The sequence below is a fragment of the Centroberyx gerrardi genome, chromosome 22, assembly GCF_048128805.1.
Source record: "Centroberyx gerrardi isolate f3 chromosome 22, fCenGer3.hap1.cur.20231027, whole genome shotgun sequence".
NCBI lineage: Eukaryota > Metazoa > Chordata > Actinopteri > Beryciformes > Berycidae > Centroberyx > Centroberyx gerrardi.
The window spans coordinates 18004861-18031598 of record NC_136018.1 but is presented as its reverse complement, the minus strand read 5'-3'; the positions used below and the strand labels follow the sequence as shown (position 1 = coordinate 18031598).

The following is a 26738-nucleotide window of genomic DNA, read 5'->3' as shown; positions in this document are numbered from 1 at the left end:
CTGTGTCTCTTTCCTCCGCAGCCACGGATTACCTCCCGCGTGGGCATCGTTTGACGGAGTAGGGACGCAAAAGGGAGCGGGGTTGTTGCTTGATTTCTTTTTTTTTGCTTTGACTTCTTTGGAGAGGATATGGCACCGTCGGCGCTGGAGAGAGGAGCGCACCCGGCAGAGGAGAGAGGAAACAGGAGCTGAATGACAGGATGCCAGCGACCTGAGACCGCACTCAGATCAGTTCCAACTTCGTTCAAACAAACACTTCTGCTTTATTTTGCCAAGTTAAGAGAGGGGAAAGACGAAGAAGAATACTGCCCAGAAAGCTTTTTGAGGAGTTTTATTTCGTTTTTTTTATATGCGTAATTTTATTTTTTTGGAGACAAAACAAGGATGCATTGTGGATTAGTCTTTATCCTGTTCATGGGAATCCTCTTGGTGGCCAGGGCTTTCAAAAACGGTAAGTGTGACATCTGATATGTATATATGTTTACTCTGCAAGGCTACTAATCCCAATATTTTTGTAAAAGATTAGCCCTATCTGCGCTGATCTTTTGGCAAACTCACATTCACCTGCCTATTCTGCCACCGCCTAACGAAAAATCCCTCTTATATCCCTATATTTCTTCTATAAGGACTTATAGTGTGGCTGTGGAACTGAATAGTGATTTTATCCTGACCTTATCCTACTTTATGGCATGTTTTCATCTCCTATGGTATCACTATAATATTCCTATAATATTCCTATAGTATGTCTGTGGCACATAGTGAGTTTATAGTGACCTTAACGTACTTTATGGTATTTGTTTTCTGCTATGGTATCACAATAAAATATTTCTATAGTGACTTATAGTTTTCCTGTGAGACTTGTATAGTATTCTTCGAAATTTTATTATAGGATTACTATAGTCATTTTCCGTGAGTTTAGTAGTCATTACAGGCCTAATATTCCTTGTGAAACTGCTGTGTATGTTTGTGTGCGTTATGGAGTTCATAAAGTGTGGAGAAATGCTTGACTCAAAAATAGACTATGGTACTTCCCTATGTTCTCCTTTGCGCATTCTTACAGCATCAGTTTCGTTTCTACCATGAGCTCAACCAACTTATTCCATATACAAAAAGTAACCTTCATATACTTAATAAACCTACTTTATTTGAATTTCAAGTAGTTTGCGTATAGGGTTATATAGAGCAGCAGATAGTGAAGCCTTTAATCAATAAAGCATGAATACACATATAATACGCATATGAGATAAATAGGCTATAATTTGGAAAACAGTGGTCTGCTTCCGAAAAATAAAGGGGAATTCCTATTAATGATGTAATACATATAGGGAAGTTTCAGAAACAGACTCGTCGACCTTGTAACGATGACTTGCACGGCCTCGGCAAACGATAAAACGTATTAACCTCTCTCAAGTCTGGGTTTCTGCGCCTCTAACCTCCACCCAGACCTCTGCGTTACTTGGATCGTTTATATATCTAATCGAACAGGCCATTGAAAGCTTCTTCTTATTTTATTCTTATATGAGGCAGCAGCTACGTTCTTCTTATTATGATAACTTAAAGATATCTTATCTCAGAATTGCCTAAATTAATCTAATAATTCAAGAGCTCAAATGCTGGATTAAGCCATGTTCTGTTCTGTTCTGTTCTATTCTATTCTATTCTATTCTATTCAGACCCAACACTGTTTGCTCATTGTTACTAACATTAAACTAACACTTTGTGGCCACATGTTAACTGGGACACTATGGGGGATAGCTCAGTGCAACATTTGACCAAGTTAAGTGGATGGTAGGGATATTATTGACAATGTATAAACACTGAGTCATGAGAAAAATATATAAGAATAACAGATAGATAGATAGATAGATAGATAGATAGATAGATAGATAGATAGATAGACATTTCTCTTTTTAATCTCCATGAAGGAAATGTTCAATTCCACAGAATAAAAACTTTATATTTTAAGTCAAATTGATTGAATTGAGTTGTTGAGTGATGATTAAATGCCTGATAACATTTGTTGCAGAAACATTTTTAACACGCAGTTTGATGTTAAACATAGCAATCCTGACAAAAACTTGTAGCTCACAATGAGTATCAGAGTAGTCTAGTGGTATGAGAGACTGCCCCGCCAGCTGAAGGTGTCAGGTTCAAACCCAGCTGCAGCCGTGTGTCCTGCCCAAGTGTCCTGGAGCAAGGCACCGATTCCTAAATTCTTCCCTCTTTGTAAGCTGCTCTGGATAAGAGCACCAGCCAAAAATGAAAAAGTGAATTTTTTTGTTTATGTTCTGAAAGAAGCTTCTCACTCCCCTCTGCAGATAAATGTGGAGACAACATCAGAATCACAAACGCCAACTACCTCACCTCGCCCGGCTACCCGGCGTCTTATCTCCCCTCTCAGAGATGCGTGTGGGTGATAACGGCGCCTGGTCCTCACCAGAGGATCCTCATCAACTTCAATCCGCATTTTGATCTGGAGGACCGGGAGTGCAAGTGAGTACACCAAAGAGTTGCTAATCTTTTCCATAACCAGCAGATACGCTTTCGGCTCCATAGACTCCCCAGTCGATAAGATTCTGTCCCGCATCTGAGGAGAAGTTTGTGAAACCTTTGATCTGATTAAAATACCCATTCTTATGTAGATTCTCTCATTCTGCTAACTTTGAGTGAATGAAATAAGAGTAATAGTGAAATTTAACTGTCTGAGAACCCCATAAAACCCTTTCAAGGACCCTTTCAATTGGCCCCCGAACCCCACTTTGGGACCACTGGAGTACTATGAGAAGCCTTGTAGAACTCCAATCCACACTTGTGCTTTTCACTCACACACACACACACACAGTCTATTTATGTGTGAGTATTTAGTAGTAAGCGTTTATGTGCGGATGTTTCATATCTGTATGAGCGAGTATTTCATATGTGAGTGAAAATGTATGTGCGTGTGTGAATATTTCATGTGTGTGTGACTCTCATGCCTCTCCTCCCCTCATGCATATTGCACATGAAACTGCGCCATCTAGTGTCCGCAGATCCGCTGAAGCTGTGTTAATGCAATTCTGCTCTGCCACTACATATGGCAATAGGAATGTCTTGCCCCGGACCGTCTGGTTTTGGAATGTCTCCGCGTCTCGTCGTTGTGGAATGAAATCACCGGGAGTTTAATATTGATTTGAATTGCTTTTGGAGGAGGCTTTGACGGAGGGCCATGGGGCCAGAAACTGCACCGGAGCCCACTCACTGTGGCTGCAGAAAATGTCCATCTTAATAAGCCATTTGGTTTCCTATTCATTCCTAAAATCCCATTGTTCTGAAAACAAGTGACAAATTCTGCCAGTGGGGGAGATAATTCTACTTGTTTCCAATGTAGGTTTTTTTCTAGAAACCAGTGTCTGTGTATTGCAAGGCGGATCTCTCCACTAGTATCAAGAAAATGACACTTGATTCAGTAAAGTTCTCGAAAACAAGTTGATTTACATTGGAAACAAGTGATGATCTCACCCCACTGGGCAGATTTCTTCACTTATTTCAAGCGAAGTAAGACTCAAAACTGGACAAAACGACTGGTTAAGATGGATGATTTTGCTGTGTGTTTCTTCTCTCTCTACCAGCCAGTCAGCGGGTTAGTTACCGATCCCTATTTGACTTGTAAGCCGCGAGCTGTCGCGCCCAACAAAAGGCTAAGCGGCTATAGCCTGTCGTCAGATAGATAGGTTAAGCCAGTGAAACCAGAGACAGACAGTAATGTGATGAGTCTGTGTCAGCGTGGGTGCCCCGAGGTGAGCCTTGCCTGGGCAGACTGCCTCCTTCTGATTGCCTGTCTCTCTCTGTGTGTGTGACTGTGTGTGATTTTGTGCGTGTGTGTGTGTGTGTGTCTCAGCTGTTTGTTTACGCTGCAGGGCCTTGGAGAGTACAGGGCTTTGCTGGATCCTGTTACTGTATCCCCACTCCGCCCAAAAACCTCGGCCCTACGCTGCCTTTGTGCTCCTTGAATGGCCCCTGTATATGTTTGCAGGGCTTCATTTTTAATCCCGCATTTCAATACCACTTTAACCTTTCTTTACAGCTGCCTGAGATTTATGGCAGGCTGAATGAGGCCCCGTCTTTGCAGAGGGTGGATCCTCCTTGACGCTTCTTCTGGGTCCGATTTCAGCACCAGGGGGACTATTAAACTGTCCAAGATGCTGGGTTAGAAGGAGAGAGAGAGAGAAAAAGACAGGCGGAGGGGTGTAGCAGTAACAATACCTCCCATAATGAAATTAGCCAGGAATGAATTTCCTGTGTCTAAACACACGCAATAAAAAGAATTTAGTCCCGGGCCCGAGGCACACATGAGATGGCTTCTTTTGAAGGGAGGGCGGGCTTTGAGTTTTGTGATCCATTGCTGTATCATTTACAAATTAGCTCTGCTCTTTTCATTTAGCAGCCACCGAATGTACAGAGTGCGGATTGCCGGTTAATTGGCTGTTCATAAATTTGTTAGTGGATGTAGTTTGTGTAATGTGTGTGTTTGTGCGTGAGCTGCGAGTGCCTCTCTCTCTCTATCTCGCTTTTTTCTCTCTCTCTACCCCGATCCAAATGTGCTTATTTATTATGTTTGGAGCAGAGCCAGCCAATGGTGCGGTCACGGGGTTATAAACCGCATGGCTACAGGATACACTAACAACTAACCTGGGGAGACGGCTGTGAAACTTAATCAAGTCGCCGCTGATTCATGTGAGCCGTGCAGAGGGTTTGCGCCGGAAAGCGGGGTCGTCCTGACCTGCAGCCTTTCCTATTTTAACCCGGTGTGGCGTTTCATTTTTAATGTTTTAATGGAGCGGTTTTCATGGGGCTTTAGTTCCACTTCACTCTATTCCACCTTGTACCTCGGCTTCACTTGGGCTTTAGCTGGCAAGCTGTAGCTGTGAAGCAAGATTTATTTTTTCCTCCTTGATTTGAAATGATGCCGCTATGCAACGTGAGGGGAGGTCGTCGTGTTAATAGCAAGGTAGATAGGTAACTCAGTTATGACTGGCCGGATGCATGCTCCTTATGGCTTTTGTATCTCCAGACAGTAGCCGGGTGTGATTTGTGTCGGACCCATCAGACTCCCTGTCGCGGCTCCGCTCACCAAAACAACCCTTACATAATGGAAACTGATGAGAGCCAGAATGGCTTCCTTATCTGATTGACTGGCAGAGTGGGTGGAGGTGGAGGGCTGGGGCGGGGTGGGGGGGCTACAATGCATGCTTCAGTGCACTGCCTTGCAATCTAATTAGCGGGCAAATGGAACACACATGCGCCACATGTTCCCCAACATGGCTGTTATCAGCAAACCAAACAAGGAGCACTCAAAGTGGGGCTCGTAAAAAGAAAAACAGCCCTCTGCCGAGCGGAGCCTGGCCGCGCCGGTGTTGTTGCACGTGTGCGCTGCCCTTGACAGGTTTGTTTGGGGAAGTGCAGAGGCCTGTATCCTGAGAGCTGGAGGAGGAAAACACTTCATCACGGAGATAAGGGGACTAAGTGAGCCCTGCGATTCTGAATGCGGAACGTGTTTACCTTTCACGCACCGCTGTAGACTTTCGCAGAGTGGAGTTTTTTCGGCTGGGCCGCCCTCGCCGCTCTCGCAGCTAATGAAGTTTGAGGCGAAGGCGCGGCCCGCGTCAAGGCAAATATTTGGAGTCAATTCGCTCTGAACATCGCTGGAATGAGCAAGCTAAGCTGCAGTGAAAAAAGCCGAAGTAAATAGATATGCTTTTTGGTTCGCTCCCTCCCTGCGTGCCCATTCTCTCTCTCTCTCTCTCTCCAATCTGATAAGAGCTGTCAGGCCTGTCTGGCTGTGACAGGCTCCGCCATCTGAAGGAAAAATGGAGCTTTCGGTTGGATTTGAATCTAAACAAGTGACAGACAGGTTTCGCTTATGGCAGAGGGAAGGGTAATTTATCTAATTTGTAAGACAGACCACGCTTTTCATTGTTGGAGTGAGATTTTCTGCTCAGAAGTCTGATCAAGTTAGAGTTTTTCACCATTGAACCATTGAAGACCTGGGGAATCTTTTATCCTGAGCTGCAGGCTGTTCTCTCCATCTCTTTCCCTCCTGCTGACTTTAGTAGGGGAACCAACTTTCTACTCATATGATGTACTCTTGACAACATTATGAATCATTGATGCCTTTGGATTTGCTGACCACACCAAAAAACAGTTACTTCTTCAGCACACTGAAATCCCTCGCAGCCAACCAGTCAGTCAAGGCTGCTCTGCTTGTTTTTTGAGGAGCAGAAGAAAGCGGGTGAAAAATGAAAGGAGAAAGAGACCGTCTCTCCTTCTCGCCCCCTTCTCTCAGCCCTCTCCCTCTCTCTGTACGCCTGGACGGTATTTTTCTGGACCTCGGAGAACACTGAATTCCAGTGTGACAGTCCATGCAGCCCTGTGCAGACGAGGGTAGGGGGTTCAGACGGGCTGTACGGTCGGGTGGGGGGAGATATTCGAGGAATGCCCTCTCAAGCAGCCCTTTGTGGGGGAGAGAGAGAGCCGGCGAGAGCCTCCCGCCTCGCAGCGCTTCAGAAGTCAGCTGGAGCTCCCTTGCCCTCAGCCGCCTGTAACCCAAGGCTTGGAAAAGCACTCTTTTCCTCTTTTTAATTGTAGCCCTCCCGTCTCGCCGTCCCCCTCTCTGCTGCTTTCCCCTCCGACCCCCCGCCGAGCTGCCCCTGTAGAGCTGCTCGGCCTGCTGGGAAGGCAAACATTCTCCGCTGTGCCGCTCGACAATAGACATCCTGCCCCTCCTGGCATTCCTGACCAGGCTTGGAGTCCTGAGATGACTAACAGGAGCTGGTTGGAGCGCAGAGGGGGGGGGTATAACCCTACCGTGGGTCTATACTGGGTTCACCCCCATGCATAGCCCCTTTGTTATGTGGAATCCCACTAAGATCCTGACTCATATGGTCACAGCGGCCAACAATGAGTGCCACCTGTTTCTTGGAAGTGAGAGTGAAGGACAGAAGGGGCTTTAGGGAAGAGATCCACCGGCAGCGATACCGCTTGGCCACTTTCCCTAATTCCCCGAATACCCCCATACCACCTGAATGACGTGCAGCAGCTCCAAGGAGGAGGCGGGGCGACGGAGCTTCACAGCTGGGGAGCGAAGAGCCGTAACTCTCCTCCCTGGATCTTGTGAAAACAGCTCCTTCTCCCCCCCCCCCCCCCCCCCCCCCCCCCCGCTCCTCCGCAAGACGACCACGGGCAAATAAGGCGAAGTGGGGCTGCGTGACCGTTCATCAGCCGTTGTCATGGAGGAAAATAAATAAGGCTGGAATGCAACAGGCCTTTTTTTTTTCTTCTTTCTTTCTTTCTCCCGCGGCAGTGGAGGCTTTTAAGACGGGAAGGGATGTGACCTCCCGGGGGCCGAGGGGAAGAGGCTTTGGACTGACACGGATTGTTGGAGATACTTACGGCCTGTTAGCGAACATTATTTCTGTTGTCGATGGGCGCTTCTTCTCAAAGTGCATGTCAGAGAAACATCCGCGCCGGGCGAGTTCAAAGCGGCGGCGAAATTGCAGAGGCACAGCAAAATAAAGAGTGCGTGGGGCGACGCCGCTTCTTTTAACTGCCGGGTTTGACAAAAGCAGCCAAAATTATGCACCTGGTATTTTCCAAAGCAGTAGACTCCCACAGTTCGTAACAATGGAAATTAAATTATACGTCAAATTACACTGAAACAGTGTGCCTTGGGGAAAAAAAAGCTTGTCAGTGGCAGCACAAAGAGCAATCTACTTTGAATATATCTGTTTGCACTTCACAGCAATTATACCAAACCTTATTTACTCAGCATGGCAAAACTTCCAACTTACAAGTATTCCAGATCTGAAATTTCTATTTACATCGTCCCTGTTGCTACCTGCAAAACTCTCCACGCTTAATGAGGCAGGTGACCCATTCAAAGCACTGTAAATAGCATTTCCCAGATGAAAGCCAGAGGGCTGATGGTATTAAATGTGCCCCCCCCCCCCCCGGGAGAAAGTGTTCACCTTCATAATGAACCAGAGGGCAGAGAAGACAGGACAGCAGACAGAGCTGTCGCATCAGAAACCTGTTGACCTTCACCCGCATTTCTCTCTCTCTTTCTCTCCCTCTCTTTTAAACACAAAGGGTTAATGGCACTCTCTGGCTAATGAGCAGGATTAAAGTGGGTCTGTGTGCTTGCATGCATGCATACGTGCGTGCGTGTGTGTGTGTGTGTGTGGCAGACCGTGGGGTTGAGGGTCTTTTTTTTTCCTCTTCCTCCACCGGTGAAGTGTTCACCTTGGCCGAGGCTTGGAAGGGCAGGCTGATTGAAAAGCTTTCTGGCCGTGGCATCTGCCATCCTCCCCGCTGCTCTGTCACCACTTTGATTCATGCACAACCCGACCACAACCGGGAGGCGAGCCACTCTGCCTCGCAGCGGGGGGGAAGTCCACTTCACAGTACAGGAGGAGGAGGAGGAGGAGGAGGAGGAGGCGGAAGAGAGAGACGAGACAGGGGTTGCGCTCATAAATAACACGGCGGATTTGGAGCCGCATATCTCCGGCGGCTCAAAGGCACCGGCGAGCCTCACGTGTCCGCCTGCTTTGTTTTTCAACTCGACGTGGGAGTCAGCACCTCATGTTCGCCAGGGATTGAGTGTCACTAAGCTGTTTCTGGCAGACGGATGGTGTTTTTTTTTTTTTTTTTTTTCTTCTTTCCAGCCTCAAACCAATACAAGCTTCCCTATATGGAAGTTTTCTAGTGGAATGAAGCCGCGGCCCACACAGCTTAGCGATGTCTGTCGTATGGTCTTTTACTTTTTATCCAAAACAGATTGTGAAGAAAAGGAGCCGTACGGAGAGGCTCATGATTAGAGGACAACATTTGGTAATCTCAGCTCTCTATCTGGACACACATCTATTGCCTGTAAGAAAATTCATACTCATTTTCCTTCCAGCGCAGATGAAAAAGCATTAACCATTGAGGCTATAATTCAATTATGCGTTTCTGTTTCCAAAGGACAGTTGGCAATAAGGACCGTCTCCCTCTTTCTCTCTCTCTCTCTCTCTCTCTCTGCCTCATATAATATAATTAGCAACAGGTTTTCCTCCTCTCGCCTTCTTTTTTTTTTCCATGTAAGAAATGGTGATTTCTTTCCAGCTTTTGAGGCTGCGTGGAAAACAACAAAGAGGGGCGGGGGAATGAATGAACGAGGAATAATTAGGCTTCATGAGATGTGGGTGGCAGTGTGTGGCGGAGCAGTAGTCGGGGGGCGGATTAGTGTTTTTGAAACAGTACCTCCCAACGTCTTGCTTCCCCACCCATCCCAGAGGAGAAAGGGAGGGAGAAGAGGCTCCTTTAGTTTAATTGATGAGAGCCCATTGCAGCTCCGGGGCTCTATAATACAGCGTGTCCAGGCTTGTCAGACATGTTTCGTTTAGTGGTCTAACCTTGAATGGGGCTCATGATTTTGATTGATGTGGCCCTGGTCCTACGCGGCCTGTTTGTTGCCCTAAAGCCCCGGTGCTTCGGGATCCGCGAGGGGGGGGACATGGGCGGGGGGGCTCGGAAGCAATAGGGCCGTTCATTCAAACAATCAGGCGCGGCCCTGGAGGCGCTCCGGCTCACGCAAAGTTTGTTTGCGGTAGGTAAGCGAGGTAGGAAGTAAAGCCGGGGCCCCTCCTCCCGTCTCGGCCCCGGGTCCCCGGGGTCGTTTTCGGTCACTGTGTTTGCGCACAGCGGGCTGCCGGCTCGCTGGTGCTCCTCCACCACTCAACTCGGCGTGGTTCGGCCTGGGCGGCAAGCAGACAGTGATTGATGGGGCGGTACCCCACTGCTCTCTGATTGAGTTAGAGCCACTCACTCCACAAGCCCTCGCTTTGTTTGCGCTCCGCTTGATCTTTCCTTGCTAAATTGCCAACATTAAGTTGCGGTCTTTCTTTTGCATTGCCACTGCCGCGACAGTTTTTGGTATTTTTTCTCACGGCTTTATTTCTTTTTTTGTTAGGCGGCAGTAATTGTAAAAAAAAGACTGTAAATTCAGCCTCACAGCAACCTTTTGTGGTATTATCACAGTGGGGAACTGCTGAAAGTGTTATTACTACCCTGTACCTCTGGCGCCTCTCCAGCCCCCATCAGGATGAACCCTGCAGAGGGGATAAGTGACAAGACGGCCCCTCCCCTCCCCGCCGCCACCAACCCCCACTCTTACACAATCCCCCAGAGGATTTCACCAGAATGCAGATAATATTATTGGACAGACGGCCTCCAAGTTGGCAGGCGTGAGAGTGCGGGGCCAGTAAATGGAAGGGTCAGCTCGCCCTCCAAATCTTGGCAAGGGCACGGCCGGCCATCAGCACTTTGATCGGCCCTATAAAACCCGGCCATCAGCCCCTCTGTCCGGCACTACGGACGAGATGCACCGCTTGGCACCCGGCCCTCGCAGCACGGTCTATTTGGCTTTCAAAGTGCTGCATCATTGGAAAAATCTGAGAGTCCTGCGCAGGCAGTGAGAACAATAAGGCGATCGGACTGAAATGCAGGATGTGGTTTTAAAAGGTAGATATCCAAATGGCTGATCAGCGCTCAAAGGAAATTGCCTGTATCTGGCAACCGACCGATCAGCCCGCCGCACTAGCAAACATGTGTCGTGCATATTGTCAAAACACTGGCCAATTTATTTTTATCACCATCCTCTTTCCTCTTCCTCTTCCTGTCCAGACCAGAAATAGTCTTTGTCTTCAGGTTTCGGTGCGGTTTAAGGTCAGGTGCGGTTGGCTGTTGGCTGTTTGTGTGTATTGTATGCAGGACAGAGGCCCCACCACACTGTCCCAGGGCCTGTTCACGGTCTCCTCCGCTCCCAGCCAAGCGGTTGCAAGTCCAGCCAGATGACCGGGTCACAGAGCGCCAGGCCCAGACTGCTCCCTGCCCCCCCCCCCGCCCTTCAACCTCCCCCACCTCCGCAGGCTTCAGGGAGGACGGGGGGGGGGGGGCGGATGGGGCTTTTAATTGAATAATTCCCAGTGCAGTTATTACTACTATTGCCCCCGAGCTTCCCAGCCGGTGCGGAGCCATGAAGAATCTTACAGAGAGAGAGAAAGAGAGAGAGACAGAGAGAAAAAGAGAGAGAGCGAGAGAGAGAGAGAGAGAGAGAGAGAAGGCACTCTCCACACCACTGACCCGTTTGCCAACTCCCCTCTATCAGCCACTTGCACTATTTCTGTCTTTTGTTTCTGTTCCTTCGCCCCTTCTCTCGCCCGCTCGACTTACGTGCCTTCACCCTCTCTTCAGCGCTCTCTCTCTCGCCCGTCTATTTCCCTTTAACCCCCCCCTCCCTCCCTCCCTCCCTCCCTCCACACCCCGCCCTCCCTCCACACCCCGCCCCCTCACCCTTTCTGTCTTCCTGTCCATTGTGGAGAGGAGAGAGTTTTGAACGGCACCCAAAGGCTTTACCTCTAGCTGACCCCAGCCTCAGTTCCCCTCCTCCCGTCCTCCTCTCCTTCTCTCGCTCCTCCTTCCTCCTCCACTTCTTTGAATGCGCCGTCCGCGCTCCTCACACGCAGCTCATTACCCCAGCAGGGAGCACGCTAGCATCTCACAGACTGACAGATAGATGATTGGCCGCGTAGTTTTGAGGATTCCTCTCGTTTTTTCTGAGGAGTGCGCATTCTTTTTGTTGTTGTTTTTCCTCGGCGTGTAAAATCCTGAAGTCATGCAGCGGTCACTCATCTAATTTTTGTCCCATGCAAAGTTCAGTGGGTCACTGGCTCAAGGTTGTTTACAATCATCTCTACGTTTCCTCGTGATTCTCCTTGCCGAGCATCAGCCATTATATTTATGTACTACATCCTATCCATGCAGTCAGGGAAATTATAGTAATCCTACAAGAGGATATCCGGTAATAGTCTATAAGGCATTGACATATGTGTTATACTCTAATGCATTGTGAATGACCACAGGATGACCCGGCAAACCAGGACGTCCCATTGCCAAATTGCTGGCTTGCGATTGGCTGTGAGGAGCGAGGGGGTCTTCATTATACAGCGAGTTGAGATGAAGCAGCCCCAGTGCTCCCTCCCTCCCAGTGGGGTGTGCGTGTCAGCGTCTTATCCACGCCACTGAGTCCCCTAGGTGCCCCGGGGGGGGGTGAGAGGAGGGAGGGGATTGTGTGTTTAAAGGAAGACGGTGCGTATCTGCTCCGCCGTCCCACGTCGCCCCCTTCCTCCCGTTGCCCTGTTATTTTTACCCTTGACTTCTCATTGTTGTAACGACGCCGTATCATCTGAGCCCCCTGTGGAGGGCTCTCTGTTCCCTCACCTCTGCTGGCCCCTCTCTCCTGTGTAATCAGAGATCCTCTCAAATGTCAAGGTGGGACAAATGGGAGCCATTCCCTCCTGTAATGGCCCCAGAAATGGGCTGGAGCGCCTCTCTTTACCTCCCTTTCTTTCCCTCCCTCTCTTTCTCTCCTCTCTCTCGGAGAAAATACGAGAGCGTTCTCATCCTGTCTACCTTATTGGCTTGTTTTTGGCTTGTTTTCTTCCTATTTTATTTTTTTCTCTATTTTTACACCAATTTCTTGCTTTTCTTTTTCGGTCCTTTGTTAAACATATCACAGGGTCTCTGGCTGAACCTTTCCAGGACAGGGTGTATAAATGCTATATTGCATCATGATAGGTCTGAAATGACTATATGATATGGCCAGTTTTTACACTGTAGATTTACTTCCATAAAGCGTTTCCTAGAAATTCACCCAGAGGTGCATTGTTTCATATTCAAAAGCATACATTTGGAGCTTGAATATTCATATCTGCATACATCGTCCACTAATATGCATGGAGCGCTGGTGTATGCTGAGCAATTTAATTTCCGAAGCTCACTTAGCAGAAAAAAAGTGCTAAATGCGTATTTCCATTTTGCCATGGGCAGTTTTGTAATTAATTGTGGTTACTCATTCTTGCTTTATTCATGATAACAAGATGTGTAATAGAAAAAGGAATGTGGGCTAGTTGGTACTCTCAGTACTACGCACTGCTACAACCATTTCTCCCATTTAGTCTTTAACTTTACACAGCGACAGTGCAGTGATTGATTTGTATACAGTTCAGGGTTGAAATAGTCATAGTGAACATTCAAATTACCTTCAAAACACTCTCTAAGACCTTTATTGAAACTCTCTACTGTATCTTTTGATATTATTCATAATATTCCCATGATGTCACATGCATTTCCTACCAATATGGAGCTTTACCATATACACAGCTCACTGGCTGTAGCTGTCATTTGATTATAACCACCTGTTCATTTATTACAATCACCTGTTAGAATACTGTGAATATGATATATAGTTGAAATGCTTTTTTGACCATTGCGTGTTAATAGTTTTTTTATCTTCAAGTCAGCAGTGTCATTTAGAGGGCAGGTCAGCACTTAAGGCAAATCGGTATATATAACATGGCTAAATAACGACACACAGCAAATGTATTGACTCTCTTTTTTTAAACTGACATCCATTTCTATAATCATGTTATTGTGACCCATTTGTCATGCTTCAGGATCTAAATGAGGAAACAACGTCAGAATGCGCCCATGGGGCCATTGGAAATATGCACAGATCTGTTTGGGCCCTGCAGGCACATCATTGGCCCCACGTGGGAATAGAGCGTAAGTCAGCTGAACATACCTCCGCCTCTGAAGGGTTCAAAGAGCAATGGGCCCTACATGTGAGATGAGGACAGGGGATTTAGATGGCCCGCTAACAGTGGGAGCTTTTGTGGTCAGTTTTATTTCCTTTTTTTTAAGCGCCCCCCCCCCCCACCCCCCCCCTTTCCAGTTCACAGCAGTGTGAGCCAGCTCTGAGCCTAGCAGGACGGATCCCCCTCGGGCCAGAATTCTCCCTCTGTCAGTCTGTGCTCATATTTCCAAATAAAGGATTATTGTGTGTGTTGTGGAGGGAGGTGGGGGGGGTGCAATAATTGAGTCTAAATAGCCAAATTCATTAATTTGATTGTTGGCGACAGCAGATCTCTCGACAGTGTAATTAGGAAAGCTAATGGATGGAGGCGCGCTAAATCCATCAATGCTAATGATAATTGCCGTGTAGGAAAGCGAATATGCTTTACGAACGTGCGGCCGAGGCTGCCACAAAATCAGAACCAGCCGTGGCATCTAAAAATACGAGTGCGCCGAGTTCGCCCGTGTGGGTGACACCCAAAGACGCTCGTTGGACGGGGTGCAGCTGCGCCTTCTGGGCGGGGAACATCCATCCGTTCGTGCGTCTTTCCTATCTACTCATCCGTCCATGTGGTGGTGGTGAGCGGAGAAGTCATGCCCTTCTCCCTCTCCAGCAAGCAGCCACTTCTGAACACATCAGCTCTGATTAGCTGGAAAAAACTAATAGTTAGGTAGTTGGTTTCTCCCACTGGGTGGGTCGCCAGGTTCTGAGGCCGTCGACTCCTGCAATAATCTCCTGTGGATGTAGGACTGGAGAAACATCAAAAGAGGGAGATGCTGTAAAAAAAAATCCCTTGATTGCTTGACACCTGTGGTGAAGTTTCCATTTTAGCTCTGGGGTCTTTCCCTCCCAATGAAACCATGACGTTAATAACTCGATTAGAGGTAATGTTTTTCGTCGAGAACATTTAGAGGTAGACCGACCCGGTTTACTGCCCCGTTCCTTCTTCCTTCCTTGTCTATCAAGGGAAACTGACGTGGGGGTCATTATGGCTGGCCTGGGCCCGAGGAAAGACGGAACCTGTTATTCTAGTGCGGGTTAATGAATGTCACATGCAAGAGGGGGGGAGTGAGGGAGAAGGAGTAAGACAGAGAGGGACCATTTTATTTCAGCGAGGTATGTCCCCTCCAGGCTCGGAAAAAGTAAGTCGGAGATCAACTTGTCTCGGGCCCCCTTGTACAAACGTTAATGATGTTTTGCTGGGGCCTCAAGTGACAGTTTGTTAGCCGAGACTCGTTAACACGTGAAGTCTCCGGCCGGAGTTTTCTGACAGCTGACAACACGGCTTTTTTCCTGTTAAGTCTCCCCGGGCCTCCCCGAGCTGTCCCGAGTCCGTTGTTTAGGCTTTTCCACTCCGGTTTGTCTAACCCGGAGATGTTTTGACATGTTGTAGGTGACATGTTTTCGTGCGATAGCGAGTTATACTGTGACAGCCCCAGAAAGAGAAACGCCAGAGAAAAGAGCCGGGCAATTTGTTCTATATACAGCCGAACCAAGGGAAGTAATAGCAAAGAAATAGCTCTTGTTCTAGGGTTTTCCACAGCATGCTTGAGCTTATAAATGGTCCGATTAAGAAACGTAACCAATTGTATGAGGCTTATACAGTCTGTCATAGTGTTATTCCACTGCCTCAGATTGTATTGCTTTTGTAGAACCATATCAAGCGGACATTTATAGAGGGAGGACAGATTATTTCCATGGGAAAGCTCCAGGCAATATAACTGTTATATTGTTAGGCCGGTGGTTTGTCGCCTTCTCTTTGGCTTTGCAAGGAGGGCTAATGTTCTCGTTTGACACTAGCGGATTGCTTTCTCTCTGTGCCTGAAGAAAGAAGGCAGGCTAATACATTTGAGTCGGTGAAGCGAAGGTCGTTGAGAATTAGATTCATCCCCCCCTCCTTTTTTCCCTTTAATTTCCCCGCTGGATTGGCAGACCGTTTTCACTATTAGCACTGCGGTAGGCGGCTCACTGTGTGTGTGCGCGCGCGCGCGTGTGTGTGTGTGTGTGTGTGTGTATTACAGTGTGCTGGCAGGCGAGAGGCAGGCCCACCCAGACCAAAGCAGACTAGACAGATAAATGGTTGTTACAGTTGGTGCATGGCTCAGCTGGATTGCATTGTCATGAGGAATAACAACAACAGCAACAATAATACAACATAACGAATTATCATGCGGGCCCCCGAGGAGAGGGATCTAAATTTAACTCGGTGGGTCAGGAGGAGAGAGATGAGAGGCAAACCCCGAAACACTGGGACTGTCCAGGGCTCAAAACTAGGCCAATGCTCTTCAGAAAAAGAGCATGGTTTTCTCCCCTCTTTGCTCTCTCTGAGGGTTTTCTGTGTCCTTTATGATCCTGGATAGAGGCTGTTAACTGTCCTCCGTCTTCTCTGCGGACTCTCGAACCTGGAGCGAGACCTCGCAGGTGTTTAGAGCAATGGATTAGAGCTACATTTAACACGGCTGGCAACAGGAGAGCCTTTCAGAGGCGTCAAACTGCCCCGCCAAGCGATTCCCATAATGTCTTCCAGATGATAAGGGCCTGGCTGGATGTGTGTTACCAGAGCAGAGCTTGTGGACCCACTGGCGCAGAACTGCTGGAGTCCTGGCGAAGGCACCAGTCATTTAGACATGAGGAGAGGCCCCAGAGACATTTTGGAGAAGAAAGCCTCTTCTTTCCTCACGCGTAGAGCACGACAAGGACCCCCTAGGCGTATTCTCTCCTCCATCTGCATCCTCTCTCCCGCTGTGCCGCCTTTACGAGGGCCATCCGAGATGGCTGATGATGTGCCAGGGTAAAAATGCAATAAACAGCTTTTGTGGAGGTGCGAGGAGTCAAAAAGGGAGTGAAGAGGAAGGGGCGGGGGGATCTATTTCTCTCCCTGGGATGGTGAATAAGGAGTCTGCAAGGACAGACTAGAGAGAAACATTGGCTTTCGGGCTTCTCTTCAAGCACACACACATAAACAAATGTGATACTGTACACACACATGTACATACTGTACACATGTACATGCACACATGTATGCATACACACAAAATGCACACAAACAATGAAAACACACACACAGACACACACAAACACTTGCTCAGCTCCTTCAGCTGTACTCCGGCAGCTTGCTCTTCTCTCCTTCTTCTCTGTGATGCATCTCCGCATCAATTTTTTAGGCGTCTGGCAACGCTCAGTTTTTGGCGGTGGGGGGGCAGAGAGCTGCAGAGGCAGAGGCACTGAGGTGAATTATAAGTCGGCTGATAGAACAGAGCAGGGCCACAGAAGATTGATGCTCTCTGCCGTGAGCTGGGAACCAACAGACGGAGGGGAGAGGAGAGGAGAGGAGAGGAGAGGAGAGGAGAGGAGAGGAGAGGAGAGGAGAGGAAAATATAGGAGAGGAGACAAGATGAAAGGAGCAGAGGAAAGGAGAAAAGAGAAGAGAGGAGTGCAGAGCCTCTAAGCAGAGAAAAATAGATGGAGACAAGAGGCAAAGAATGAAAGCAGACTCTCATGCTGCAATTCCTCGCACTACTTTCTCAGTTTTGATGTGTTCTTAGAAACACTGCAGGCTTCACTAGAAGCAGAAACATGTGACTTGGAACACAATCATCTGACTCAATGATCTGATGATCAATTTTACACCTATTAGAAACTATCGTGTGATAAGCGAAAATGGCATGCTTTCACCATAAATATATACTGCAGTGTCTAAAGTTGGATGAGTGTTTATATGACAAGATAATGACATCATAACAACAGAAAGCTGATACCCGCTTCAGGGGAAGCCTTTAAACGAAATAATGAGCGACTCTCTGGCCGTTGTGCCGCAAAGCATGGGGGGGAATAACATCGTAAACACCACGTGAAACTACTATTTTTTACTGAGCTGAAGCTGATAAAGTAGCTGAAACAAAGTGGTATTTGTGTAAGCCGAGCAGGCCTGTTGCCACAGCTGGTGGGCCGGTGAGGAGAAGAGGAAGAAGACCCAGTCTGAAATCACAACCTGAGGAGAGAGAGAGAGAGAGAGAGAGAAAGGTAGAGAGGGAAGCAAACACAGCAAGCTCATTACCAGCAGAACATCAGAGAGGTAGCCAGGATCGAGAGGTAACACCAGGGGTCCTGAAGGATATCAAAACAGAGATATCTAAAGAGCTCAACTGGGGTAAAGCAATATATCTTCAGATCTTTCCCAGATGTTTCTACCTCTGAGTGAAAATATCTCCACGCAGAGTAAAGGCTAGGAAGGCCTGGCTGAGAGGACCGAAGCTTTCAATCGATGTACCCAAGAGATGTAGCCTACCGCGTCCTCTGGCGGCCATATTGGAGTTCCTCAATGGCTGAGAGCAACCACTTGGCCGTCTCAACCAAATTCAAAAGATAATGGTTCATTTCTGTGCTGTTTTTGACTTGGAAGTGTCAAGTCATTGATTAATTTTGTGCTCAGATAATGTCAGCTTGTTAGCTAGCTAACTATAGTATCTGGTCTTCTTGCCTACACGTGATTTGTACACTAGCTAACGTATCTAGTAGTGCTTATTTGCTAAATTAGCCTGCTGGCTAGTTAGCTAACTGCCAAAAACCAACTGTTTAGGTTAACTGAGCTGACTCTTCTCAAGCTAACTCGTTGTGGAGTAGTAACTAGGGCTAAAGACAGTACAGTTTACTGTGTCACAGTAATCTAAATTTGGAAACAAATCTATCTTCTCAGACATTACTTTTAACATTACTGAATGGATCTACTCCCAAACCACAGCAACCTTTTTCAGGTAGGTCCGTTTATTATTATCCATTATTTGTGTACATTCAATCGACGTCCACGACAGCGGCAGCTGTGGTTGCTAGGAGAGATTTGTGACACAGCTGCAAAGCGTCTGTAGAGTGGATGCTGAAAAGAGGCTTGAGGAGCAATGGGCCGTGTTTCAGGGCCTTGTGGCAGTTATTGGCTCTAGAGACAGCCAGAAGTTCCCGGCGTTCTTGCCCAGCCCCAACCCTTTCACCCTGAGAGACTAGAAGACTGAAAGAGAAAAGGAGAAGAAGAGGAGGCGCTTGATGCATGCTGACAGCTCCATATCACCTCAGATCACTCCAGCCGGGCAGAAAGACGAGTGAAGTCATCCATCCATCGTGCCCCCTCAGGGGACCCAATTTCAAGGAGTGCCACTCCTCTCCAGCTCTCCATTTTTTATGCTCTCTCCTCCCCTCGGTGGACACTTTCTGACCGGTCTAGCTGACTCCTGCAACTTGTCATAATATTGCCCATAACGACTGTGTGTAAACCCAGTAGGCGTCTCCCCCCCCCCCTCTCTCCCTCCCATATCACCTGCGGTAACGCCATTTCAGTTTCACAAATACGCACTTTTAATTCGATGCAGGTGAAGGAAACCGTTTTACTAGAAAAGGGGTGGCGAGGGGTTCATGTGGGTACATGTCTGGCCCCACCTGAGGGATTTAGCCCACCCTGAGCCATCATTCAAAGTGTAAATCGCCTTTTTGTGTGAAATCCCATGCATTAAGTGAATTTAGACTCGCTAAGGAGGCCTGATGTTTTGACAGTAATTTGGGAATCAAGCAGAACTATGAAAATGGGCCCCTGTGCCCAGAAGGCACATATTTTCGAAGGGAGGGAGAAGGAGAGAGAGAAAGGAACGTGTGTGTGTGTGTGTGTGTGTGTGTGTGCCCATGTGTGCACACACCTGCTGTACATTGTGCTTGCATACACACAAATGAATGCAAGAGTGAGACTGAGTGTGTGAATTTACGCAAATGTATGTACGGTGTGTTCCAGCCAGGTCTAGGTCTTGTGTTTGTTTTCTTTTAATGGCGGTGGATAATGAGGAACATGGAGGGGGAAAACAGCAGATCGTCAGGGTTTGGTCAGGAATATCTAGTGGCTCACACGGCTGAAAACTCGTCGGGAACGGGTGTTACGGGCGATTAAATACTCCGGAAACCTGAAGCCAGCTCTGCTTTCGGAGCGGCGCTCGCCCCGTCAGTCAGAAAGAAAACAGCATGGAGAAGTCATCTCATCCCTCCTGCACCAAATCTCACGCACACACACACACACATATAGGCACTAGAGGAAAACCCACAATTCGTACACACATAGTGAAGACACACACACATATGAACACACACCCAAAACAGCGAGGAAGATTACAAAATTAGAAGTACACACATATAAACATGCAGACTGATAACCAGGGGCTGTGTTTAGACCACCCTCGTTGGCTGGTCACTCTAATTTCTCCTCCACCGTCTTAAGTTTCGCATGCCGTTTTCTGTGTGTGTGTGTGTGTGTGTGTATGTGTGTGTGTGTGTCTGTGTGCGTACCACGGCTCCCATTCCCAGTCCTATTTTGAAGCTGTTTTCCTCTCCTGCTCCTAAACTCTGTGCTGACTCAATTAGGCGGCTGCTCCCCTCAATAGCCGTGGGTCTGAAATTCCATTTGAATAGGCTGTGGATCGTGTGTGTGTGTGTGTGTGTCTGTGTGTGTGTGTGCGCGCTCTAGCAGTCCCAATGAGGCTATGTGTGCTTGATAGCTTTAACACCTGCTCTTTCTATACCTGCCTAAGCCAAGGGCCAAAATATAATCACTGTCAATTGCCATATTCTCTTATAGAACACACATACTCGCAAACACATACACACACACACACACACACACACACATACACACACATTGTCAGTGCTATCCCGTAGTTAAACAGGTAGAAAACAACTCTTCAGCTGAGCTTCAATAGTTAAAGCTGTTACATAAACTTGGCCTCAATGCTGCTGGGAGCATTGTTATAAAACCTCTGCAGTGTGTGTGTGTGTGTGTGTGTGTGTGTGTGTGTGTGTGTGTGTGTGTGTGTGTGTGCCACAATATAATGAGAGCATAGCCTGCCCACCTGTTCTCCCAGTTTTAACCTGAGACCTCATTAGTACAGTGCGTTTTATTTCCACTACATTACCTACACAATATGCTGCGTTGCTCTGTGTTTATATGCTCCTCTGTGTGTGAATGTGTGAGTTTGTGTGTGTGTGTGTCTGTGTGTATCTGTGTGTGGTGCACATGAATAGTATGAACTGAATATCCTAATGTCCTTTCCAACTAATCCAATTTAATATTCCAAGGCCATCACTGCTGTAGAACTACATAGTAGAGAACAAAATAAGAGTGAAAAAAGGTGTTGAAAGCACCAGAGGAGTGACCGTGCCCCTCTTTCTCTTTTCTGTGTTCAGGTATGACTATGTGGAGGTGCGGGACGGTGTGGATGAGAGCGGTCAGCTGGTGGGGAAGTACTGTGGGAAGATCGCCCCCTCCCCGGTCGTCTCCTCCGGCAACCAGCTCTTCATCAAGTTTGTGTCCGACTACGAGACCCACGGAGCAGGCTTCTCCATCCGATACGAGATCTTCAAAACAGGTGAGTGGGGGGGGGGGATGTGAACCGTACCTTCTGAGTCAGGTCCGTCTTGCTCCAGTCCCTTTAAAAGACCCACCACACCTACGCCCACAGTCCATTTTGTGTTCCCACCAGCTGTCCACTTCCAGGTTTAGCTTACACAAAACACTCTTGCAGGCTCCACATCGCAAATACATAATTTCAATCATACTTTGTTGCTCATACTAGAATTACCGAATTTTGCCTTCAGCCAAGCTTATTACATTTACACAGTAGGATACAGTATGGACGCTAGAGGAATAATTCTGATAATGGGCCAAGAAAGAGGCTCTCCGTCTCATTTCATGGTTTGTTTGTGATTTAGTCAAGGCACCAGAGCATCAAATTATGCAATCGCAATATGGCAAACAATATGCTCCATTCAAAATGAATGAATCATACTCCCATATGCTCCATAACTGTAGTCGTTTTTCTCTGGTGTGAATTGTTGTGCAATAATCAAGAGCGTCATTTGCTTACTATTGAAAATCTGCTTTCACATGTTGCCTTATTCTCTCAGATGGCAATCCACAACAATGGGACAAACCTGTCCTCATTGTAGCTGGTTGAGGAGAGAGTAAATTCAATTCCCTTATAAGGGTTTGGGCTCAGGAAGCGCTTTCACCTCTTCCTGTTTCTGATAGGATACAGTTTGTATACCGCTGCGATGGCATCCAATCAGTCTGAAGATAGCGTCACCCTAGGGAGAGCTTCCTTCCTTAACGTTAAGGCCCTACCTAAAAATAAGACCTAAGAGTTTGAAATCAGGTACGATAAACCGCAAATATCCTCAGGGGATGTGTGTGTCTTATCAGAAGACACAACACAACAAAAGGGAGAATTTCCTGTTGGTCTATCGCCTTCCTGTGTTTGGAGCGGGGGGAGGAGGGGGAGGAAGAGGAGGAGGCCCCATATCTCGAGAGTGACTGGGAGGCAGACAGGTGCTATAGACTCCACTTTCATTAATTAACCCCAGTGGTAGTCTATGGGACGGCCCCCCGTGACCTCGGAGACATGATGAATGGCCCTGCGAGGTCCCTCGTCGCTTTTAATCTGGGTTAGTGTGTGTTTGTGCTTGTGTGTGTGTGTGTGTCGCCATCACAGGAGGGCAGCTGGTGGAGTGTGGGTCCATTTATGAGATCAAAGCGACACTCCACCCCAACACATAGCCACACACACACACACATCGACACACACGCTGCCTCTTTCCCCATGATAGGGTAGTTAAATCCACTACATTCTTCCCATGATTAGCTTGGTATTTCCCAGTCTCATCTATTAGCCGGGACTGATTATAAATGAGCCGTGTTAGGGGCCCCGTGGCGATAGGGGGGGGGGGGGCGGGGTGGGGGGGGAGGGGGGACTGCTGAACACACTCAGAGGGTGTTGAGATATGGGGAAATATGGATCTAGCAAGAAATATGGATGTATAAATGTGGATAGAGCGAGAGAGGGAAAGGCAGAGAGAGAATGAGTCCGAACGAGAGAGCTGGAGCTAGATGAGGATCTGTGCCTGAAATCCAGAGAGGAGGAGGGAGGGGGCTTTGTTGGTGGTTTTACCCAAGACGGAACGCGTTCGCCTGGGTCTTTTACTCCTAGGACCCCCCCCCCCCCCCCCCCCCCCTTCCCTGTGGAGAAGAGCACCAAGGGTGTGCCGTCGCTCCCTCAGTGGATCCAGATTCTTGTTATGCTTTGAATTTACTGTGTGTTTTGACTACTGAAGCACTAGTTGCCGCCAAGACCAGGGCTCTGAGATCAATTAACAGCCCTGTTTGTTAGAGAGAGAGAGAGAGAGAGAGAGAGAGAACCAACCGAGGAGAGAGAAAGAGAGATACAAAGCTAGCTGATTAGCAAAGCTTATCAACAAGCAGGTTATTAGTTGGGAAAAACATCGACGGGCTTGCGTTGGCTAACACATGTAAAGTTAATGATGATACACAGATGCTGTGATAACGAATGGAGGAGCGGGAGGCTTGCAGTCATGCATGTCAATGAAGGGGAATGCAAAGAATGCAGGGTGTTTACCACTGTGGTTATAGGGATAGAGATCACTGCAAGTCAACCTCGGGGACTAGTACTGCCTTCCCTCCCGGGTTAAACACGAGCCAAGGTCAACCGTCTGATAAATATACCCACAAGGCGAACATGTGTATATATACACTCCCCCCCCGAAGATCACATGCAAACATATACGAGTACGTGTAGGTTCATCCACTTAAGCTTCAAACTATGTAAATACACACATTCACACACACACAAGCTGGAGGGTAGCCCTGGCTTTCATCAGCGGCGGGCCTGCAAAGTGTCTAATTGGTAGAGAACAGGTTGTTTTGCGGCTCTCTATGGCCGTCTCCACATCGCACTCCCCCCCCCTCTCTCTCTCTACTTCTCCATCCAATCCAACCATCTTAATTAGCATGGGCTATTTATTTTATGGCCTGCAAATTGGCAGCCTCGCTCCGCCGGCTGAAGTCTGGCAAGAAAGAGGGGGAGCGAGATGGGGGCGGGGTGGCGGGGGGTTGCGAAGAGGGAATGGAAAGAGTGATGGGAACAGCGATGGCGAAAAAGAAAGAGATAGAGAAGAGAAATCAGTAGGAGAGTGATACAGAGGAATGTTTGAGCGGAAGGGAACAGATTAGTGTTCTTTATGTATGGCTGTGCTAGTAATATAGTGGGAAATAAAAAGGATGGACCTCCAGTCGGCGATCATTATAAGGCAAGCAACCACCAATGTATACAAAAATCAGTTTTATTTTCAGAGAAGCATTAATTTGTGCTTTTATTTCCCTTGAAAACCCCTATTTTCATGTAACTTACATCAGTTTGATACTATTTAGTATGATGTATACTATCATAAAGCTCTATATTGGCCTAAAAAGATGGGTAAACTGAGTTGAGCCTTACATTACCCAATATGGGGCGATTTTATGCAAGCTTGTTCTGTTTCTAACTATGTGAACTAGTTTTAACTATGAGAGCCTCACTGAGACATTCGGCTGCCAGAGTGTTACTCTCCCTCCAAAGTCCCCCGTAGCTCATCCATTAGAGTTGCACCGCCATGCATTCTTCCTGATCCCTCCATCTCGCCCAACAGCCCTAACTAACGCCCCCCCCCCCCCTCCTCCCACCCATCACCGGCTCTCTGAACAACACAATCCATAGACTGTAAAAAATCACAGCTCATCTTCTGAGCAAATGTCTGTGTTTATCCTGTCATCTTGTCTCACTTAAAATCCTCAAGTGTTTCTGGAATGATGTATCCCCTTAAGGATGCGCGTGCATGCGGAGACGCACACACGCATACACACACACACATGCACACACACACACACACACTGGCACACACACATACGTGACACATATGTTTTCCGTTAACAACTCTGCAGTTCGCTTAGAGCCACATCAAGGCTGGCAGTGGGCCCATTGAAGTGGGCGAGGAGGCAGAGATAGTGCCACTGGTAGGGCCCCCCCCCCCCCCCCCTTCCTCGGCCACACACACACACACACACCCAAACTCTTCTCTATCTCCCCACACTTACTCAGCAGAATGGTTAAGTCTACTGGAGCGAGGTCTGTTGCATCCACCGTCTCTTCCTTACACTGAAAATCACTATCATCATCATTTCACACAAAAGGCCCTGTTTATCATGTCACTGTGGTGCGGGCGCTTTTACTACATGCACACACCTGTGTCAACAATTTGAAGGTGAGTGTGTGTCTGTGTGTGTGTGTGTGTGTGTGTGTGTGTGTAGGAGGGGGCTTAATAGGGGGCACACTCAGCTTTCATGGACGGCACGCCCCGATGGCATAGGTCACATCTGGCATGGAGACGTACTGTCATCACACACACACACACACACACACACACACACTGCCCGCATGGAAACCCAAGACAACAACTCTCTTTTTAGGGGAGCCGGAGGGAGCATGCGACCCCCCTCCACCCCACCCTCCATACCCCCATCCCCTATCCCATCAACGCTCTGTGTCATCCCTCATTGGCAATACTGAAGGGGGGGAAGCGACATCATCGGCACAGTCGACACGCTAAATGCCGTGTCAGTGTGTCAGCTGGAAGTGCAGCGCCTCGGGGTGTGTGTGTGTGTGTGTGTGTGAGGGTGGGAGGGTTGTGGGTCAATGTAAACGTGCCTTTCCATCTATTTCAAAGATTGACACCCCACCGGCTCCAGGTTAATGTTTGAGTTAGTGTTGAAAGAGTTAATTCTCCACCCTCCATTAACCCCTCTGTCAGTGTGGGCATACGGATGGGGGCAGTAACGGAGGAGGGGGTGGAGGGTGGGGGGCATCGGGGTGGGGTGGGGGTTGTAGACCGGGCTAATGATCAGCCAGAGAGCCGCATGGAACATAAACAGTGGTGATTTACTTAGCGGTCCAAGAACAACACCTCTGGCCCCTATGGCTCCGGCCCCTAATAACCCTGACCAGAGACAGAGAGAGAGATGGATAGATGGAAAAAAGAGAGAGGTGGATGCATGGAAAGAGAGAGAGAGAGAAAGAGAGTGAGAGAAATGTAAAAAAAAAAAATAGAGAGGGGCTGTCGCGTTTAAGGCATGTTCCTTGGCGCAAGGTTTTTCTAATGATTAACGCCCAGTCTCCGGTCTGCTTTCAGCGCTTTGGAGTCACGGCTAAACAGAGACATAGAGGACAAGTCATCAAGGGACTAACAGTTGAAAGAGGCCCTTCTCCCTAATGCTGAAATGATATTTATTTAAGATTTAGTATAAATCTCCAGCACTTGCGCACGTTGAAATCAGATCTCCATTAAATAGCATTTTGCCGGCTATGGCTTGTCCCGTTAAACAAACTCCAATCACTCAGCGAGCGAGACGGACCGACATTTGTTTACTCCGCCATCCAGAAGAGATGAGCTCAATATAAACGAGTGTTAAAGGAATCCATTACGGCAGGCAGTAAACGTTGGAGCGCCTGGTTGGAGGTTGCTGGTAAACGTTGTGTTTTCAAGGTTACCTCTTCTTCTCTCTTTACTTCCCGTCGTAAATTCAGCTGTTTGCTTAAAAGCAGCGGTTGGGGCTAGTAGCTGCACTATGGCTGCTCTATCTGTTTTATCTCAGATCAAGTGATATGAATGGCTACCCCTGTGTGTGTGTCTGTGTGTGTGTGCCTGTGTAGAGGGCTGTATAGAGGCGGGATAAGCCCCCCTGAGCCTTCCCTCTGGGAAGTTTATTTGTTTGTCAGGGAGTCAAACCTTTCGTATTTACAGACCCCGCGCTTCTTGTTTGCCGCTTCCCTCCTTTCTCCGGCGGAATTGCTTGAGTTCTCGCCATCGAGGCGCAGAATCCGCCGAGAAAGACACAAACAACTGCGGCGATAAAACGGGAAAAGAGACAGAGAGCGAGCAAGGGGTGGGGAGTTAGCATTTGGCTGACAACGGGACGTGTTTGTCTCCTGAAGCTCGCATGCACACACACGCACACAGACACATAGGCAGTGCACGGTAGACACACTGCAGCAGAAAAGCATGACTGGTATCATTGAATGCCTCTCACGCAAGCATCAACACAAGGCATCCTGGGTAGCACGGGGAGTGAGGGACGGAAAACCCCCCGTGGAGGCACTAGATAAAAGAGATCTGTTGG

General features: G+C 48.0%; 1 protein-coding gene across 2 annotated transcripts in view; it reads left to right on the top strand.

The window, feature by feature from the left end:
• nrp1a (neuropilin 1a) overlaps positions 1 to 26738 on the top strand; it is a 66266-nt gene that overhangs the window by 1932 nt on the left and 37596 nt on the right. For both annotated transcript variants that reach the window (XM_071896911.2, XM_071896908.2), the window contains exons 2-4: positions 22 to 451; positions 2319 to 2493; positions 20921 to 21102. In XM_071896911.2, coding sequence (XP_071753012.1) covers positions 385 to 451; positions 2319 to 2493; positions 20921 to 21102 — 424 coding nt within the window. In that variant the 5' untranslated portion in view covers positions 22 to 384. The remainder of the gene's footprint in view (positions 1 to 21; positions 452 to 2318; positions 2494 to 20920; positions 21103 to 26738) is intronic.